Here is a 21457-nt window from a genome sequence, read left to right on the forward strand (position 1 = left end):
ATGCATCAGCCTACCCCAGGGCATCCAAAGACAAAACCACACATCTGGTGACACGTTTTTTTTCAGTAACCAAGAATCCATTATGAAATTAAGAATCCTACCGAGCTGAGCTTTGGGGAAGGGAAAAGGAGGTAAGGGCTTACTTGGCTGGCTTGTGGGAGCAGGTTTGGAAACACCAAGAGCAGCACTAGCAAGCTAACACCTGCAGCACCACAGGTGAGTAGGCTTCCCTGTCTCTAGGAACTGCTGGGGCCAGACACCAGCTCTCCAGGGGTGGTAGAGTGGGAGACCTATCTGGGTTTGGAGGAAGCCTTCAGGGCGAGGTCACTTGCCTGCACTGTTCGTTCATGACACAGGCCTGTGTCTACCACCACTGGCCAGAGTCCCTAACACCACCTCCAATTCCTCAATGACCAGCAATCCCACCCTTCTGGTGCAGACTTAGATGGAACACCCTGTTCAATGCACACCACCTCAGTGTTTCTCAGCTGACGCACTCAACACCAAAATTACTTTTAGAGAAGGCTGATGCAACATGCGTGCGCGCGCACACACACACACACAAAAAAAAAAAGGCAGAAAAATTAGGAAATTAACCATTGATGATTCAAAACATTTTCTGAAATAAAATTCCAAAGTGAAGTTGGAGCTGCAGTGGAGAATAACATCCTGCCTCTGACCATCTGTCAGAAAATGGGACAAATTTTCCTAAACTTGTTTTGTGCTTCCTGACCAACTATCAAGTTCTGGCAGAGGAGGCTATGCTGGGAGAGTATGTGATACTCAGGAACTGCATCTCGCATCAAAAAAGGGCAGATGTACACTTGGGTGTGTCAATTACCTCACAAAGAAAATAAGCTGTGAACAAACATCAGACCTACAAACAAACACATGGAATTACTAGAGCACACTGAGGTCCATGACCTGAAACACATATACAAGGAGGACCAAGGGCAACAGAGGGATGTAGCAAGCAGACAGGGAACCGGAGCCAGGAACTTGTGACTTCTCACACAGTGCTGTGCATCTGCAAATTCTTACAGGGTGCTGGGGGCACTGAAGTTCCACTTAGCTAGAGCTTTACAAGCTCCTCTCGCCTTTCAACAAAAAACAGGGACAAGTGAAGTTTCAGCACAGTTTCTTCTCAGGAGACCCTCAGTTCCCAGCACCAGGCCCGAAGGAGTCGTAGGCCTTGGGAAACACGCTGCATGGAAAGCAGGCCTCTGCTAGCTCCACAGCTGCCACCCCAGAGGCAGGGGTGAAGGACCAGCACACAGACTTGCTAAACAGGTGTTTATTAAGGCTTGTATTCTCCTAGAGGACAGCGGTCCAACGCCGTCCATGACTCCGTACAGGCAGTAACAACTCAGAGCAAGTGACACGTTCTAGATACAAGTCTAAATAATACAGCTTACACTTTAACTCAGAGGGTCTTTTGGAGTAAATAGCTTCAGAAGGTATCTGCTCTCTAAGACAGGAAGGATCCTCTACAGCGGGCGCGTGCAGATTCGGTGTGCGAGGGTGGCGGGCGTGAGCACCACTTCCATGCTGGACTCCAACTCCAGGCGGCGAACTCCAACAGGCCCTCACTCCACAAAACATGACAGCAAATTCATTTTCTAAAAGGGTTTTTTTGTGTGTGGGGTGTTTCAGGGAAATTTTTTTGTTTGGGGTATTTTTTTGTTTTTTTGCTTTTTTTTCACCCATTCGACAGAAAAAAAAAATAGACACAGTGAATTTACAGTCGGCGGCATCACCCATCACACTGTCTGTACCACCAAATCCTACTTTTAAAGCTCAGTATTATTGGTACAAAAACTTAAGATGACATCGGAATTCTCAAGTGAAAAAAAAGGGGAAATTAAAAATGACCTGCCAACAACTAAGAACAACTGAACACTGACCCAGACCTAAAACACCTTCCTAATCCTTGGCAGCGGATTAGCCAGCGGCAGTGGGGGGAAGTGGCCAGTTCTGCGTGGGCAAGGCATCAGGAAGGATGGCCCTTCCCAGGACACAAACGTGGTCTCCACGTTAGAAAAATCAAGACTTATCTCTCTGTCCAGCAGAAAATCCAAGTGGACAGATCAACATTTTAGAAAGATAACACAGATAGCAAAAATGGCAAATCAATCGCAAGAGGGTGATCTCTAATCTTTGATTTCGTGCTGTGAAGATTTTAACAGCATACTCTATCCAACAAAACCACCCATGTGTTCTTACATTTGCTATAAAACAGTAGAGAGGAGAGAAATAAAGTCTCCTATGGAAACAATAAATGACTGGATAAAATAATAAGAACATAATTTCTTCCAAAATTAAAAAAAAATCTTTGGGATGTATTAGGTTTTTTGTTGTCTTTAAGGATATTTATATTTTGCATTAGGTCAGTCTGACTGATAAGCTGACAAAAAATACTTCTTTATTAGTGAGTTCTACAATATTATAATACATAGAAAAAATACAAATGAATGCAGACCCATCTGGCAAAAATGAACTACAAAGAAGGTAAAGATGCCACAACTCAACCCACACAGGACGACACACTGGAGCTGACGCCGAAGACAGCACCAAGCATACAGTTTTAAACTCTGCTTTCAAAGGAACTGCTAACCACATAAGAAACTGGCTTGTCCTTATTGTTTGTTTCGATTCTGCCGTTCCTGTAAAAAGAAAGAGGAGAGGAATTTAACACACTAAGCAACTGTGATGGGCAGGCCAAGCCCCACTTAGGTGAGGCCAAGGCTGCCCTGGGTCAGTCACAGACCTGGACCTGTGCTTCCTGCTCAGCAGCCTGGCCACAATCAGCACCTGTGCCCTGAGCTACAGAGGGACCAGGCACAGAGACCAAAGCAGGCACCTCTACAGAGGGAGGCACTGAGCTCCATCCTGCCCCTCATGAGGACTCTCTGAAGAGTCCCATGGGTCCACACCTTTGTCAGCTCTCCCTCACATCAATGCCATGCTACATGGAAATACAAAACAAGTGAACCTGGAGGAAGGAACATGCAAAGGAGACTTGAGTGTGCCAGTTACCCAGGAGACGTGCTTCTGTATTTTCTCTCATTTAAATCTTCCAGAGACTCAGAAGACATAAAGTCTATCCAACTGGCTAAAAAGTGAGCTCCACGTCACTTGGCTAATGAAGAACAGAACAGGAGGATAAGCAGGAGTCCATCAGTTCTGGCCCTTTCCAACAGCTCAAGTCCCCTGTAATACCACACAGAACACTGACCAATGTGGGGCAAGGCTCTTCCAGCCAGGCTTACCTCTATTTCCATAAAAACAGCAATCTTCCAAAGCATGCCTGACATGGGTTTGAGACCTACATCCAACTCTTTCCCAATTGTGTCTGCATGGCTTCTAATCAGTGGGTCTAGGAGCCATCTCAGTCTTTCCTAACACGCAGAATCTAAACTCAGCTCTTGACATGAAAACGGCATTCCCCTCATCTGCTGCAGACTGACTAAAGCACAACTTCAGGTTCCCCTCCTATATTCTGTGTGGCTCCTGTTCTGAGACTCAAGTGAACCTGGGTGAAGGAGAAGGGTGGACAGCCACTCTGAGAATTAACATCTCCTCCCTACCCTCAAGTGCACAACTGGAGAAAGGAAAGACTTGGGGGCTGGGATTGTGGCTCAGCGGCAGAGTGCTTGCCTAGCACGGGTGGGACCCAGGTTCGATCCTCAGCACCACATAAAAATAAAGGCATTGTGTTATGTCCATCTACACCTAAAAAATAAATATTTCTTTAAAAAAAGAAAAGAAATACTCAGTCTTCTGCATTCCTTTAGGCTCTCTTTAAGCAAGTCTTAATGCTACCAGCAAAACATCCAGGAAGCAGACTTTGCAGTACACCATCTGCTCTTAAAAAAAGCAGCATTACTCAAACCTCTCAAAGAGCTGACAGAGGAAGCACAGCTCAGCCTTAGAGGAGCGTACTAACATGCATGTATGCATACTTATTCTTAAGCTCCCTCCTTTAACCCTCCCTACTGAGAGGATCTGGTGTATGTGCAGATGACAGGGAGGGGGGCCTGCAAAAGTATCTGCAACAGTGCAACACATGCTTGTGGAGCACATAGTCTTCACTGTTTTAAGCACCCTAAAGGAGGACTGTTTGTAGATTTAAGGACTTGGTCTCATACAGCTGCCATGAAATTGAGTGCTTTCCTAAGTCAGTAAACTTCCAAGTTGGACAGGGGAGCTTTGTAAAAATGTTAACTGTATTGTACTTTCTAAACATTAGGTACCTTTTAAGTTACAACAACTGGAAATCAGTGAGGTTTGTCATGATAAACAAAAGGTGGGTAAGTTCTCAGACACCTTGAGATCACCTGGCCAGCAGAAGACACTACTCCAGAGGGAGGAAGGGCTCCTGACTCAGACCCAACCCCAGAACACCTAGGGTTCTCACTCCTGAAGGCAGGCCAGAGCACCTGGCAAGCAAAGCTGAGCATCCATCAGTGGAGGTCTACCACAGAGCATTACATTTCTCTACACAGTGAGCTTGGAAGGTACTGAAATTCCACCAGAACCAGTACCAAATCAGAGTTCTCACGCATCACTTTCAATAATAAACTAATGTTAAAGGGGAATCACATGAGTATACAGCTTTTTGTTCTAGCTGACATGGTCTGTGGGAGAGGCACTAGTTCCTTCCTATGGTGCTCATAAAGCAACTCAGTTGGACTGGCCAATGGAGCACCCAAGGGATGGGGGACCAAAACAGACCCTAACCACAGGCAGATGCCCACAGGCCTTGCCGGTCGTTCAAAAGGCTCAACCTGAGGCCTGACACAAAAATGCAGTGTCACAAGTTGTTATAATGAAAGTTTTAGGACACTAGCATTTTAAAAGCACCAACCAGTTCAGGGGTGGAATTTTAACCTTAAGCTCATCACCAAACTTTGGGACCCAATGCACTTTAGGAAAACCCAAGTATTCAGTATTTAAGAAAAACCAAGCGCGTGCACACACATACACAGATACACACAAAACAGCCAGCTGCCAATTTAAAGCCAGATCTGTTCTAACCCTGCAAATTCAGCAGTTCAGCACAACTGTGCATTGTATCAGCCATGTTCTGCAGGATGACAGCGGTGCCACAGGACTAACCTGACCTGTGATGCTGCAGCCACCTTCATCTGTGCAGGTGCATTTTATGATGCCCACAGAACCTCAAAACTGCTCAAACAATACTTTCTTCAGACTCTGACCCACTGTCAGGTGATGGCTTGGCTGTAATTGATACCCCAAAAGCTAAAATACAGAATTAACTGGAAACAAATGACCCCCTCTTCAGGCATTCCACTCTTTACTATGAGGGTAACCTAATGGTGCCAGCACAATGGCACTGCCAGGACCCTCTGCATGCTGCTCTGCTCCAGACACTCAGACATTTGCATTCGTTTGAGCAACTCCTCCTCCAACACAGGACAGAAATGATGAGAAAGCCAGCTGACCAACTGAAACTCCACCAAAGAGAGACAGCCTCAGGACGAGCACTCTCATGAAGAGAGCTCTGCAAATCATATCAGGTCCTTTCTTCTGGGGCCAGCATCTGGGAGTATGGGCACCTGGGCCCTCCCCAAGAGAAGCCACACTAACTCCAGGGAGCTATAAGGTTCATATGCCAGGAGCTTCACTGTGGGCCTAGCAGGCAATCAGGAGCACCTCAGATACCTGGATCTGAACACGTCTATTTAACACTGTGACTCCAAGCTTGCCCCTCACCACTACCCTCTTAACTATTTCGATGGAGTGGGCCAACGCTCTTAAAACTGCAGGATACTGAGTTTCTAAAAGAAAAACAAATGATCAGACTGGACCAGACCTTTCAACTGTTGAGGGGAAGAGCCCTCAGGCAGGTGGGAAACCAAAGTGCCAGCCAGTGCCTACAGCAGCCTTGCTGGCTTCTCCAGTACCATGTGAACACTGCCTTCCAAGTGTTCTCCACTGAGATCACCATTCAGAAAGAAAACAGGACAAAGAGAGTAACTTCCCTCAGGTTCCTTGTTACCTTATGTGTACAAAATGTTCCCTGCTACCATGTTTCTTAAAAACTGAAGCCATCGAAAGTTATTTGGTGACATCCACTCAACCATAATCACTGGATTCTCCCAGTAGCCACTGTAGGGAAAGTTCGTCGATGCTGCCGGCCCCCTCTGGATGCCTGGCCTGCCCAAGGCCAACCAGGCAGTCTGTCACAGGACCCATCTGCTTCCTGCCTGGCTGCTGCTCAAGCCACCTTTCACATGCATAGAAATGAGACACCAAGGGGTGCAGCAGGTGCCTGAGACACCACTCACCTTGCGCACCACCTCCTCCTCCTCCTGCCGCTTCTCATAGTGAGAAAAGTCATCAAAGATGGAGGTGGTGTGCTTGTAGGAAGCAATAATTCTCAGCACTTGTTTGGCTTTTTCTAGGGGCACCTCCTGTGTGTCTCGGGAGTTTGTGACCGGTTTGTTGTCGTTGTTCTCTAGTCTGATGTGCCGGAGCTGGTTATTGGGCACGTCCTTGACAAAAATCCACTTCACGTCAAACTTGCCCTTCCACTTGTCCTGAGACCAGACCCCAGCACTGGTGCCATAGTCCACAGGAGACTTCATCTCCGCCACCCCGCAGAAATGCCCACTCCCGTTGACACTGAAGAGCAGGTAGACAGGCCCCTGGCTGCTCACAGCACGGAAGGCGCTGTCCAGGCGCTTGTTGCCATGTTCCGTGCTGCACCAGATGGAGTACTTGATGGAGCGATGGATGTCGTCCTCAGAATAGCTCTTTATGATGAACACCCGCCCGCTTTTAAGGTTCCAATCAAATTCTTTAGGGTTGTAGCTGTGGGCGGCTTTCAGTTTCTCAAGGACGGGGTGGGAGTCTACACCAGGGGCAGAATTAGACTGGGAATTTCCAGGAGAGTTACTATCACTGCTAGCCCCTCCACTCTGCCCAAAGGCAGCATTTCTGTTTCGAGGGGCGACCCAGCGGGTTTGGGGTGGCTGCTGAGGACTCTGATACTGTGGAGGGGCCAATGGGGGAGGCTGAGCTGGGAGAGGCTGGGCCACCTGCAGGGGCTGTGGGGCAGACTGGGGGACTGGTGCGTGCTGGGGGGCTGGGGCCTTCGGCACAGGCCCCTTGTTATCCCAGGTGCCGATGTCCATGTTATGCTTTATAGGTGGAGGAGGCAGGGCACCCCCGACTACAGGCCCACTCTTTGTTTTCATTTTAGGCTGTGGTTTTGCAGGCTTACTAGCAATAGCAGCCCAAGAGGTTGGTTTTGAGACTGGCATATTTACATTTGTCCCACCATTGCCAGAAAGGACACCTGTCAGTGCCACACTGCTGACAACAGAGCCCACCGTCTTGACCGCAGAGGTGGTAACATCCCCGATCTTTAGGCCAACCATGCCCTGCTCCAGGCTGTTCATCCCAGGTGCCTTATTAAGGGTATCACTGTGAAAACCTGTCTGCCCATCAACAACCGTGCCACCCAGGGAGCTTGGAGGGTAGGTATAGCTGCTTCCATATGCAGAGCTCTGGGTCTGCTGCCCCTGAGAACCACTTGCCCCCCACGCTGAGAATGCAGGGTTTTCAGGGAAGAAGCTAAACCTATGCTGATACATGCTGTTCCCCAGGCCTCCCGGCTGCCCAAAAACAGCATCGTGCATGAAATGATGGTCTCCGTTACTGAGCTGCCCATAAGTGGTGAGGTATGGAATTGGAGGGTCCCCTGCGGTGGACCACGGCGCCTCATTGAGGGAGTAAGGAAATCCGATGGATGGTGGATAGTAGCTGGACAGGTAGGGATCGCTCATCGAGGGGTAACTGTTACTCTGTGAAAACAAACAGGGTGACTAGTTAGACTGCTACTACATGAGGACTGAATCTGCTGACCACTTCTCACACAGGCTGCACATAATCCAGCCTGATACTGCACAAGTGACTCATTCTTAATGGAGCAATAAAGTCCATCAACTTGAGAACAAAGTCAGGATCCAGAGAAATTAGTAACAAATATCACCCAGGTCACCATCTCAAACACCAAGCCTCACTCACAGTGATCTAAGCTCAAGTTCAATTACTGAGCTGAGCCCACTAGAGCTAGATGGACAGCTCTCTCCTCCTTCTACCATCAAGTCTGACCTATTTAGAGGAACCCAGAGTGGGGAATTAACCCATCCTGCATGATGATGCTGGCAATATCAACAGACAGCAACTTTGACAGGGCACTGGGATATTTATGGAGGCTCCAGTTCACTGAGCAGTTAACACGTCCCAGGTGTCCCTCCTCTAGACCTTCATACCTACTTCCCACAGTTGACCTCAGCACTCCTCACCACCCTCAAGGGCTGCTTCAGAGCAGTACCGAAAGACACTTCCCTGTGGAGTAAAGCACCTGTGTAGAGGTGCTGAAGGGGAGGTGCCCAGTGCGAGGCCAGAAAGCACCACTTGTTATCAGCATTTCAGAATCATCTCTTACAATGAAATAACAACTGTTTCCCTACAATGAAGATCTTTGAGATTCTACAAATGAGACACTATCGATGTTGTGTAAGACAAAAAAACTCAAGCTTATCCTCCCTTGAGAGGATTTCAATGGTTCTGGCCGCTGTACTGCAACCTCCCCTCCTATACCCCCACCCAGTCAGTCCTCAGAACAGCCTATACAGCCAGGCCAGGCAGGTGGAAAGCCTAAATGGGGACCTGCTTCACGAGGGATGCCTGCATGGACACAGGACAAACGGGGCAGTTCTTCCAAAGGGAAGCCAGTGCTCCTCTCCACCCTGAGCAGCTACGATCACCTCCATAAGCAGAAAGGCAGAGGAAGGAGAAGCCCCAGGGGCCATGGAACTGACCCACAGGACACAGACCACGCAGTGAGGCCAGGCACACCCAGGATATTCAACTGAGATGAGAAGTGTGTAATGATTTGAGGTGACATACATGCAAAAGGACACTCCTGAAAGTCCACTTGAGGTACCACAAACACACACGCAGGAAAAGCCCCTCCAATAACCCATCCTGCCCACTACAGAGCAGAGAGCCCTTGGCTGCTCCCTGCCAGTACTGTCCAACTCACCTTGGTAACATGGTTCAAGCACCTCACCACTGAACCCCCAAATCCTAGAATTCCTGCTCCTTTAGGATTTGAACACAAAGGTCCTAGCTACTATTCCCCTGCAAAAACCATCACACCCCAGGAGAAGGAAAGGCATGAGTTCAAGAACCACAAACACACAGAAAAGGCAGGAGCGAGGCAATGAGGCAAGCAAGGAGGGCCTTGCCTCTCCTCTCTCCTGAGCTGTCAGCTGTGGGGTAGGGAATAAGCAAAAACAAAGCTGCAGCTCTCCTAAAGACTGTGAAACTCTTCAGAAGAGAGCCCTTTCTTCTGCTCCTTTTTTAAGAGGTGCTGGGGATCGAATCCAGGGGCGACCACTGAGCCACATCCCCAGCCTTTCCATTTTTTAACTTGAAACAGGATCTCAGTTGCCCAGACTGGCCTCAAACTTGTAATCCTGCTTTAGCCTCCCAAGTTGTTAGGATTACAGGTGTGCACCACCATGTCAAGTTCAACAGCTCTTTCTTAAACATTTAATTAATACAACAAAAGAAAAAGATTTCCAATTTCTAGATAAGAGGCTGTAGTTTCCTAGAGCTCCCTAACAGTGCTATAAGGCCCACTGGTGGCTGTCACAACCCTGAACCATGCCCTCCCCTCCACCTCTAGATAAGCTCTGCCAGCAGGCCATCTTCCAACCCTTCCCACTAGCACAGGGACCTGAGGCTATGGGTTCAATTTCAATTTTTATCTCAAGCCTACTGACAGCCCATTTTCTATTACCTCTGCCATGCCTCCTTCCAATCTCTGAAAATAAAGCAGCTGGTTATTCTGCAAAGCTATCTAAAACAGGCCAAGTACAGAAAAACATCTGAAGGTGATGCTCTTGCCCTCTACGTGCTGAACACTGCAGTCCATGCCGCAGACCTCCCCTGGGAAAAGAGTGGTTCTCAGTCACTGTCTGAGGAGCACAGGCTGACTATTCTGGTCTCAACCTCAGACACTGGCTTCAAATATGCCCTCGAGCTGTGCCTGGGTGATTGATAAAGCACCCAGAGCCTATCTTGAGTCCTCTGCCTCCCTCTGTCCTGTACACAGCCAGGCACAGATCAGCATTCATGTTGGCAAGTGCTGCAGGTAAGACTGGTTGTGACCCAGACCCTCCCCAGCTTGGTGGCACCACAGGGGAATCTAAGCTAGGAATATGCAAGTTTCTTCAGCAGAGACACAGCTGAATAAGCTGATATTATGAAAGCAAACTCAATGCTTGCTCCTCACACACGAACACCTCTGAGCAAGCACATGTGGGCCTCCAGTGCCTCCTCAGGATACAGTGGGTGCTGCCGCATCCAAGACTTCTAACCACAGCCCTGGGTATGACAGGACCGCACAGACTAGCACATCTTCAGTCAAATCAGAGCCACTGACAGGAAAACTTAGCTCTTCACTCTTAAGGGTCCTCCCTCCAGAGGAACTAAGAAGTGATAAACACCTCAAAGAAACAAATTTTAAATAAGCAGTGACCATTATCCCTAGATCATTAGAAACACTGAGTAAACAGAGAAACCATAAACCTACTCTAGAACAAAGAGCAATTTTCCAGCTTCCTCAGGTTTAATTAAAAAAGACAAAACAAGCCGGGCATGGTGGCACACGCCTGTAATCCCAGCGGCTTGGGAGGCTGAAACACTAAGCAACTCAGTGAGACCCTGGGCTGGGGATGTGGCTCAGTGGCCGAGTGCCCTAGAGTTCAATTCCCAATACCCCCGCCCCCCAAAAAGACAAAACAGAATGTAAAAATGCCCAGGGCCACTTAACCTGGAGCTGAAACACTTGTTTACACTATTCATTTTCCAGAGAAGGAAATTCTAAGACAGTTGAAACACTTTAATTTCACAAACATAAAGTGACTCAGCATCATAGGAACTCAAGAGAAGCAGAAAGGTCCCTCCTAAGCCCAAGATGAACAGAGCACCTGTCTGCTCAAGGTACTTAATCAAATCACATTAATTATGTGTGGGCAATGCTGAAAACCGACCCAGTGACAGGATCCTGGAACTGCTGACCAGAGCCAACAGAGCCAGCCAGGGTAGCCTCACTGTTTCAGCAGTCTTGGATGAGTCTTGAGGATGGAGATGTTACAGAAAAAAACCCAAGCCCTGAGCACTTTACTCTGTCATTCTTCCTGTCTGTCCTGAAGGCAGGTGCTTCTGAGGCTTAATTTCAGCCCTTCAGATGGTTGGTCAACCTGCAGAAACAGCAGTTTCCAACACAGAATTTCTGCATCTGTTTCAGCAACTCACCAATAAGCAGCACATGAAGACTTCCCCTCTTTTCAGATGAACTGCTAGGAAGCAGTCAGATGGCAAATCCCTATCTACCTAGTAAGCACCACCACTAGACCTTCTATTGTTCAGTTGCAGCCACAGAAACCGATGCAGACCTAGGTGATTAAGCATGTGTCTGCCGACCCTTCAGGTCATCCTGGTCCCACCGGAATCACCTGGACTTAGCATTAAGACAAAAGCCAAATTTCTGCCAGCTTTATGCACTGAACAGAAGCCACGGACACCACGAAAGGTCCAGCACCAGATGAAAAAACTAACCAAACGTTGGGTGATGGGGTGAGTGTGACTCTCAAGATAACAACTCCATGCCAAAAGCTTCTCCAAGGTCAAATACAGAGGTACAAACTTCAACATAACCACACAGGACAACACCTGAGCAACAGCATACTCAGGGACTCTTAAGTGACACCACATTAAACACTCCAGGTCTTCCTGAACTCATGAAATCACCCCACCAGCCTTCAAGCAAGTGATCACAACAACATTCAGCCCTTTTAAAAGAAGACTTGATTAGGGCTAGGGTTGAGGCTCAGAGTTAAGAGCATTTGCCTATCACATATGAAGCACTGGGATCAATCCTCAGCATCACATAAATAAAACAGAAGTGTAAAAAAAATAACATTACATATATCAACTTGATTAAAAGCATAGTCTTCCTAAAGAAGTTCAGAAAAGACAAACCACCAATTATCAGTCCTGGGACTCAAACAGGAAAATTTATAAAACTTTTTTATAAAATGAGTGTTCCATGAAGAAACAAAACCTCTCAATGTCCTTACTTTCTGTTCCTGTCAGGTGTGACCAGGCAAATGATTGTGTTGACAACCAAGGACTTTAAATGCAGGTGCAGGTGCCACCTCCCCTGTGCCCAGGTGCCCTTGCTCATTTGTCAGTGCCAGTCAGAGGTCAAAGCACACACGCTTCAGAGGCTGGTACAGGCCTGGAGGACACAGTGTCTCCCGAACCGGGACATCACTCAGGCAGTGTCTTACACTCTGAAGGGACCTGCTCTGGGTCCCCCTAGTCCTTATCTTTCAAAAACAAACAAAACAGCAAACTAGAAAGCCTGAGCACATCTGCTTCAACAGAGGACAGCCTGAAGCCCCTCACTGAGCCCTTCTGCTCCCCTCATTTCCAAAAAAGGTTACGGACACACATCTTCTGTTATAGACCAGGGTGGAACCATAGGGCAACACAGCGAAGGCCTCTCTAAGGCAACAGCCCCACTGCAGCTCATAGAGCCGCACTGACCTATCCAAACACATGCTCTTTGAACTTCCCAAATCACTCCAGCATCAGATTCACAAAATGAAGCAGCACAATGCATCACACAAACCATACGATGGATGCAAAGCAAGGGTGAGGGTAGACCCATGACCTTCAATGTTGTCATGGCTCTGCCAACAGGCCTGTGCAAGCTACGCCAGAGCCATGAGCTCTCACACATCAGGAACTCCTTGACAAAGCTGCCACACACACAATGTCCGCCCAAGTCCGTGAGCACTGAGCATACCAACAAGGATTCTGAGCTCATTTCTTCAGCCACAAAAGACCTCTCTTCTGGCTAGATGGTCACCACAGCACAGCTCTCATGTGAGAAAGCAAGAGAGAACCTTTCTATCTCAGCAACCTGTATCAGAAGAATTCAGCAAGGGGCTGAGGATGTGGCTCAAGTGGTAGCGCGCTCGCCTGGCATGCGTGCAGCCCGGGTTCGATCCTCAGCACCACATACAAACAAAGATGTTGTGTCCACCGAAAAATAAATAAATAAATATTTTAAAAAAAAAAAAAAAAGAAGAATTCAGCAAGTCTAGCAGCAGTAACAATCCCAAATGACTCATGGCCGAAACAATAAAATAAGGAGAATTCAAGGCAAGGAAACAAAAGTTGTGGTCCCACATGAAGAAGCAAGCAACACAAAGACAAAAGCATAGACATCTGCGGAATACCTGCAGACACTCCCTGTGAGTGTCCTGGCTCTACATCACAATCCTCCACCTGGGCGGACTGTGGTCTGACTGGTCCTCAACTACTTTACCTCTGAATAACAATGAGGACTGAAGAGCTCTCCCATGCTGTGTGCTTCCTGCCTTGTATTAGAAGCTGTGTATTTCTAGAAAATCTGCTATCGATCCACCAGGAGCTTAGATGTACTCTCAAGTATGTGCTGATTGATCACCCTGCTAAAAAGTACACATCTTAACATATAGAATGCAGGAACCATTTTAAAGCTGTCCACTACTGGTAACCTCAACCTAATCAAAAGTCTTTATCCATGGCTGCTCAGAGGGCAAAACAGCCACTGACAGTGGAAAATAATCTACTCCATAGTTAAGAGAAATCCTTCTGAACAATGTAAGAGCTTTAATTTTGTAAAAATACATTTCAGGCTGAGCATGGTGATGCACGCCTATAATTCCAGAAACTCAGGAGGCTGTGGCAGGAGGATCACCAAGTTTGAGGACAGCCCTGGCAACTTAGTGAGAACCTACCTCAAAATGAAATAAATAAGGCTGAGGATAAAACTCAATGGTAGAGCACTTGCCTAGCATACACAGGCTCTGGGTTTTATAACCAGTATTGCAAAACACATATGTATATATGTGTATGTGTACACACATACATACACGTGTATATACACACGCACATACATGTATATACACACACGTATATACAGACACACACTTTAAAGTATAATGAAACAACCTGTCTCCCTTGTTTTGGTTAAAATTTAGTACGTAATATTACTATAAGAATAGTAGAAAGTAAATAGGTCTATTTAACTTCTGGTCATAACTTTTGCCCAAAAGTCCATAAATGCTAGGTCAGTTCTGCAACACCCTGTCCTGCCAGAGGAGGGACAGACTGTCAGGGGCCATCAAGAGACTTGGTGGGTCAAGGTTCCCTCTGTACAATTTCCCAGGCTCATAAACTGCAGACTTGTTAAATGCACTGGGAAAGAAGAAGATGGAAAAAAGCTCGAGGATACTTTAGAAAAGGGCAGATAAGAACAACACTGGCTAGTTTCACCCCACCGCAGGGAAGAGGCAAAGCTTGGTTTCATTCTGAAATAGGCACTATACCTTTTCAAAGTGGCAGATATTAAGGCTAATCCTAAATTTCAACTTGTTCAGTGGTTTTTAACCAGGACAATTCTGTCCCCAGGAGACATTTGCAACTGTCACTACTCAAGTGGGAGTGCTCATGGAACCTAATGGGTAAAAGCCAGGGAGGCTGGGGAACATCCTACAATGCACAGAATGGTCTGGCCCAAAATTCCAGTGCCATGGCCAAGAAATCCTGAAATACCTAAGGAAACAAGGCAAATGTGACTTGCTATTTCAAACAAAAGGAAATTAAAGCACAGGGAAGGCAAGCCACCTGAGAGCTAAGGTTCAAGCCCAGGGCAGGAGTCCAGCTCCACCATCCAATGCTTAGCTACTCTCCTAAGCCACAATTCAATCCTACAAAACTAAAAACAACATGCCAAAAAACTTTAGCAAACTATGCACGACTGCACTCCACAAAAGGCACTACACCTCACACAAGGATTCTACCAGCACCCAAGCCCAGTAGAGTGCTACTTCCTCCAGGGGAAACTACCTGTGTCATACTTGTGCCCCAGGTGGAATAAGAGAAAGACTTCAAAGGAAATCTTCAAGATTAATACTAACATTAACCACTTCTAATAGTTTCTAATTTAGGATAATAAAGTAAAAAATATGACAAAAAATGTGTTACAACTAATTATAATTAATTTAAAAGTAAGTATATGCTAACAAAATGAACTCACCGGATTGGACTGTCCAGAAAGGTAGGGCTCAAAGTCATTGTCATGAACTGTATCCTTCTGATGCAAAGAACCATTTTGTACTAGAACAAGAAGTTGCAAACCATTATCAAGTTTTAAGATTACTTTTAAGCATGGAAATCAAAGTAACGCCTATTTTCATCAATTTCTATGAGAAATTGATTTTATTTAAAATGAGCACAATCAATATAAATCTGTTTTCACATCTAAATAAAATGGTGATGCAGACTTTCATCAATTTAGGCTACATTTTTGATAATGATATAATTTGGTAGATGTGACAAAATGTAAGTGCAAACAAAATACAAGGAGTTCACAGCCAGATTTTGTTGAAACTGACAAAGTCTAAGAAGATCTAAGTGGCGCCAACAGAGAATGTAGCCTCCATATGTCCAGCTTGTGGATGTTCAGCTGGGAAGGGGCTGTAACAGAAGCTCACCATTATCTGGCTCTCCCCTTACTTTCCAGTGTTACAATGCTCAGCCAGAAAAGGAAAGGTGAATAAAGCACTGGGCCTTTTCCAATCTTAAAACACGATGAACCCTATTTGGTTGCACCGGAGTAACACGCTGGTTAAAGCAGTCTTGCAAGTAAGCATCAAGAGTCGCCTACAGGCTCTCACAGGAGTGCACTCTGGGGCTTTATTCCAAGCAAGAACACAGGAGATGAGAGTAGACTTAGGAAAACAAGGGAGCAGATGGTCTACAGGCGATGGTCTTAGCTGCCTCTCTGGGAGAGCCAGCTAAGGGCGGCAGAGGACTGGTTACTCAGCCCCTGGCCCCTGTGCTTGCCCTTTGAACAGTGCCTTATCTCCTTCCCTTTCCCCCATCAAATCAACAATCTTCCAGTGAGAGGGAAGGGCTGCACTATTCTGAGCACCCATTTATTTACTTCTCCTTGAAAAGCCTGTCTTTGACCAGTCAAATCTCCAGGAAACGGAAAGTTTCATCTCCCATTAGCTGCCAGGAGGAAAGCAAGTTTCCGGTTCCAGACGTGGCTTGTGGACCTTCTCTTGCCCAGGCAGGGCAGCCTGTCCTCCTCCAATGCCCGTATGGCCATCCTGGAACTCTCCTCACCTTTATTATCTTGTCCTTTTGTTCTCTGCATCGCCGCAGGCCGGGAGGTGCGAACAGACACAGCCCAGCCCGGAAAAGGAAAGACAAAGTTACTCTCCAGCGAACTCTCCCGAGCAGGGGCCAGGCGGATGACCCGGCCCGGCCTCCCGCGGCCCCGCTCCCCGAACCCCAGAACCCGGGACCCCAGGTCGGACCCTATGGCCCTGACCTCGCAAACCCAGTCAGGCCCCTAGGTCCTCGGCTCCGGCCCCTCATTCCCAACCCTGCCCTCCAGATCCTCGGCTCCCGTCCTGCATCCCAGACCCTGGCCTGTCCAGGTCCTCAGCCCCAGTCACGCATCCCCGACGCCGATCAGGCCTCCAGGCCCTCGGTCCCGGCCACGCATTCCTGACCACGGCTAGACCTCCAGGACTCGGCCCACCCTCGCAACCGGCGACCCTGCATCCAGGTCCTCGGCCCCACCCCCGCATCCCCGACCCTGGCATCCAGGTCCTCGGCCTGGCCCCGCGTCCCCTATCGCGGCCTGGCCTCCAGGCCCCCAGCCCCGAGACCCTGCCTGGCCTCCAGATCCCCGCCTAGCCCCCGCGACCCCAGCCCTCTGTCCCGGCCCCGCGGCTCGCGACCCCAGCCCCGAGACCCAGGCCCGCCTCCAGGTCCCGCCTCGCGCCCGCCCCGCTACCTGGGGGTCCACGCTGGTGGCCGACATGCTTCATGAACAGCGCGGCGCGGGGCGGGCGCCGAGGGCTTGGGCCTCCCGCGAGGCCGGGCCTGTCGGCCCGCGCACGCGGCCCCGGGCCTCGCCGCCAACTCCGCGGGCGCGGCCGAGCGCAGCGGCGGCACTAGGCGCGCGGGCCGGGAGCGGCGGGCGGGCGAAGGGCCGGAGCGGACAAGCGGAGGGGACGCCGACTCCAATGGCGGCGGCGGCGGCGGGGACGAGGCTGCGCGACGTCGGCGCGCGGGGCAGGCCGGGAATGCCGTCGGGCCGCCGCCGCAGCGCATGCGTGCGACCTTTTCACGAGCCCGATTTCGCGCCTAAGTCCCAGTTTTGCGCTGCGGGGCGGAGCCACTCGGGAGAAGGAGGAATGGAAAGTCACGTGGGGCCTCTGCGGCTGAGCCGGCCGAGCAGCAAGCAAACGGCGGTGGCTGCGGAAGCTTTGGCCCCGGCTTGTACCTACCTCGCTTTCTAGCCCTCCTCAGCAGCTTCGGAGCCCCAGTCGGCTTCCCTGGCTGCTCTGTGTGTGGGCTCTGGGGCCTGCGAGGGGCTTGCCCGTTTACAACCAAGGCCTGTGTTAGGTTCTGGACCCCTATTTCACCACAGAGAGGAAAAGAAAATTTAGCCATGCTCTGTGCAGAGGCCTTTGTTTTCTGTTGAAGGATGGACAGTACCTACCTGGTTCCAAGTTCACGGAGAAACCTGGTTCCTCTTTCTATGACCTAGCAGGGTCTCCAACATGGGGGACCCTTCTGGTCAGGCGTTACATACCGGCTCCTGTCCTACCATCCTCCACCCTGAGTCCAGAGCCCTCCCAGGTTTCCAAGTAGGTTTCTTTTCTCTGGCAGGTGGTGCATCTTCAGATGATCCAGATGAGTCCTGTTCTTATCCTGCTGAAGGACTGATGTGGTTCAGGCTGAGGTTCATGCCAGTCGGGTCCTGGGAGTGCTCACAAAGCAAACCAAGGCAATGCACTGAGCAGAATGAAGAGCACCAGAGAAGGATCAAAGAGAGGCTCCGAGCCTGGGTATCCGAGGAGGAGGAGGTGGAGATCAGCCCCCAACTGGTCTGCCCCTGGGGAAGACCGCTGCTCCCAATTTTGCCATTGCTTGGTCTCCCTGGGCCCCTGCCTGGCCTCGACCTGGAAAACACAGGCCTAGCACAAAGCTAGCAGGGTCACCCGATGCCCTGAGGAGGAATCTGGGTGCTGATGTGTTCAGGCAGTGGGCAGTTCCTGCCAATATGGAGTCCATGCTTCACTGGATCTGAAAATATGCAGTGCTTGTCCAGAGTGCAGCAGACACAGGGATCTGCACTGGCACAGATGTGGGGACACAGCAGTCTTTGAGGACCAGAAGCCCTGCCTCCCACCCCTGTGTAATAAAGCTGGGACCCTTGGAGAGGGGCCACAAACATGCTTCCAGGGAGCCTGGTTACTCAGCCTTCTAGAAACCTCTGCCCTCTTCCTCCCCCCAAATCACATGCCTCAGGCAGAATCATGCAGTGGTCCCAGGGGTTGGGGGCCAAGTAGCCAATTACAGGTCCTCTAACATTGTGGGGGCTCCTTTTCTTCACCCACCAATACCCAAGCAGCCTCAGGAAGCCATGCTGGTCCCGAGGGAACACCATTCAGAGTTTAGATGACTTCTTTGATAGGCAAGCCCTGGGGGTGCAGGACATTGGGGCTGAATTAGTTTATGAGGACAAATGTAACAAAGTGCCAGAGACTGGGTGGCTTAAGAGAATAGAGATTTGGTTTCTCCCAGTTCTGGAGGCTAGAGTCTGAGATCAGTATAATTGAACTAAGATCAAGGTATGGACAGGGTGTTCTTCCTTCAGGGACTCTAGGGAGAACCTTTGCTGCCTTTCCAGCCTCTGCTGGTGTTCAGCACCTTGCCTGCGGTGGCTTCCAACCCTGCCTGTCCCAGTATGAATGAATGACCTTCCTCTCTCTGTGTGCCTCCCACGAGGACACATATTGGATCTGAGCTCACGGCCATCCAGGATAGCCTCATCTTAATGTGTTTAGATCTGCAGAGAGCCTGTTTCTGAATAAAGCCACATTCACAGGTTCCAGGTAGACATGAGTGGGTGGGGCACTCTGCAGCCCACTCCAGGGATCACAGGTGAGCAATGCTGACAGGAAGATTCTGGAGTGGAGATGCTGGGGCTGAGTGAGCTTCACCCGTGCATGTGGACAGGAGGATCAGCCCCTTCAACCTGGAGCCCCAGTCCCCACCATCCAGAGAAGGGGCCAGTGGGATAGACACTCCCTGACCCACCCCAGGCTGTGCCCACCAGCCCTACAAGCTGGAGGGCTTCTGCTGATTCAAGCGAGGGAGAGTGTCAGCACTGCTGGAGCAAGGGCATTTGGGGTCTCGACTAGCAGGAAACAGGGATCCCCAAAGCAACTTGAGCACAGGGATGGTGTATACAGGTTCAGGGTGCACAGCTGTAGAGTCTTCTAAGACCCCTTGACCAGCTTCAGGGGGAGGCCTTTACCTTGGCCAGACCTGTGGTCGCTGGACAATATCTTTAACCACAGAGGGCCACAGCCACTATAAGACCAAAAGGGGAAACTCCAGGCTCATCCTCCCAGGACAAGCAGGCTGGAGCCATGGGATCCCCAAATGACACAAGCTCAGTGCTTTAGAACCGACCCCATAGTCTGTGCTGGGACCCACAGGCCTTCCCACTCCCAGGACGCTCAAGTCCTGCCCTCCAGTCTGACCCCTGCTTGTGCTTCCGTCTCAGGCCAGGTCGGTGTGGTACAAGGCTCTCCAGGCCTCAGAGCCTCTGGCTGTCTGAACGTGGTCAGTTGGGCTTGTCGACAACTCACAAGTGAGACCCTCAGTCACCTGGAACTGAATGCTCCTGTCGGTGGGCAGGACCCTTAGTCTCTGAGACAGCAAAGAACGGCTGCACTTGCTCTACACTCAGCGCCCTTGGAGCCTCGCTGAGGCTGGTGCTGCTGGCTAGAGACAGGGCGGCCACCCAGCACCAAGGAGACCAAGCGTTGGACCAACTGCTTCTCCCTTGCAGGATACAGGCAGCCCCTCATATCATGGATGGAAACAGGGCTTCTCCCATGGCCAGTGGTCTTGAGACTGGCACAGCAGAGCCCACCCCCTCCTTCAGGCAGGCTTCTAAGTGGGGGCACCACAGAGGTGCCCCCATTGCTGCACCCAGGTTATTTCAAGTTCACACAGATACATGGTTTAAAACACCTTCATACTTAGAGTAAAATGTCCAGACCCCCCCCCCCCAATCCCACCACACTATGACTGGATCTACCTGGGCCAGGTGCCCTGGGAGGACTGGCTGGTGGGGCACAAATAAGTGAACAGAGCTAGGCCCCAGAGAGGGGCCTGGGGGGCAGTGTGGGGAGGCAACTTCAGCTGGAGGGGTGTGGGCACTGTTGAGCACCTGCCTGGCCCATACAGACCAGCCTCTCCCCAGGAGTGCTCTGGGCCTAGAGCAGGCTGTCCCTGGAGGGAAAGGCAACCTGGGCCCCTCCCTTCCTGTGTGGCCCCCCAGGCTCCCCTCAGTCCTGGTGTGTGGGGTGGATTACTGGCCTGGGCCTGACCTGTGCCTGCAGGCACCAGCCCAGGACAGTGGCTGGGTATTTGGGGACTAAGGTGCTTTCTCCCTGGTGCTACTAAGCAGTGAGCCAAGGGGCTCTTGGTGCCCACACTTGCCTGGGGAGACAGGTGAATGACATTGTCATTTTAATATCAAGGTCCAACTGAGCCTGTAGTCCGTCACCTCTGTGCTGTGGCCACATGAGCCACACAGGTCATTTTTGCTGAAACTTTGAGTCTCTTTCACCTGTGACAGACTGCAGGCACATACATGCCCAGCAGTCCCGGCCCCTTGTCCTGGAGCCATGCTGTGTCCTTAGCCTGGCACTCTCAGCTCCTCAGTCCCCTCCTCTTGGGAGCTGCCTGAGTCCCCCTGTCACCTCCTACCAGCTTGGGGAACGGGGGACCCACTTGGTCATGTGGGCCTGATCCTCCTGTTAGTCTCCCAAGCCCCTGGGTGCCACCTCTTTGCTGTCATCTCCATTGTGCCCAGCAGAGGGTGCTGCGAACCAGCAGTTAGCAATGGCTCTGTCACCTCCAGGCTCTGCCAACAACTGGGAGTGGAGGGGGGACAGACCCTGGAAGGGAGTGCCAGGAGGGGCTCACCCCACTAGTGTGTGAGTAGCAGTCACCTTCTGGGCAGCTCACTGAGCTTCACTGTCGAGCATAGTAGCCACTAGCCACATGCAGTTGCTGGGCACTTGAAATTGAGGAACTCTGTTCTCCATTTCATTTAATTTTTTTCAATATTTTTAGTTGTAGATGGATGCAATACCTTTATTTTATTTATTTATTTATTTATTTTTTATGAGTGGTGCTGAGGATTGACCCACGGCCTCACACATGCTACGCTAGTGCTCTACCACTGAGC

General features: G+C 49.9%; 1 protein-coding gene across 2 annotated transcripts; it reads right to left on the reverse strand.

The window, feature by feature from the left end:
• Positions 1 to 1279: 1279 nt before the first annotated feature.
• Positions 1280 to 17096, reverse strand: Ythdf1 (YTH N6-methyladenosine RNA binding protein F1). Of its 2 annotated transcripts, none has more exons than XM_046433440.2 (5): positions 16973 to 17096; positions 16294 to 16318; positions 15200 to 15279; positions 6312 to 7832; positions 1280 to 2663 (listed from the first exon to the last, which is right to left on the reverse strand). In XM_046433440.2, exons 1-5 carry the CDS (start codon positions 16997 to 16999, stop codon positions 2637 to 2639), a joined length of 1680 nt encoding a protein of 559 aa, XP_046289396.1. In that variant the 5' UTR covers positions 17000 to 17096; the 3' UTR covers positions 1280 to 2636. The 2 variants fall into 2 exon arrangements, with proteins under 2 accessions (XP_046289396.1, XP_058431420.1); XM_058575437.1 differs by having other exon boundaries at positions 16294 to 16361; positions 16972 to 17018.
• Between the last annotated feature and the right edge of the window lie 4361 nt (positions 17097 to 21457).

This window comes from Marmota monax, unplaced genomic scaffold, assembly GCF_021218885.2.
Source record: "Marmota monax isolate L192 unplaced genomic scaffold, Marmota_monax_Labrador192_F-V1.1 WCK01_AAM20220418_F8-fsc00014, whole genome shotgun sequence".
Taxonomy (NCBI): domain Eukaryota; kingdom Metazoa; phylum Chordata; class Mammalia; order Rodentia; family Sciuridae; genus Marmota; species Marmota monax.

Bases quoted from the DNA above. Each gene is read 5' to 3' on its own strand.
- Ythdf1 (XM_058575437.1), bottom strand. From the start codon at position 17,006: ATGAAGCATGTCGGCCACCAGCGTGGACCCCCAGG. The intron at 16,362-16,971 runs TAGCGGGGCGGG...TCCTTTTCCGGG, and splicing joins CACCAGCGTGGACCCCCAGG to CTGGGCTGTGTCTGTTCGCA. The intron at 2,664-6,311 runs GTGAGTGGTGTC...TTCTTTTTACAG, and splicing joins AGGAGGAGGTGGTGCGCAAG to GAACGGCAGAATCGAAACAA.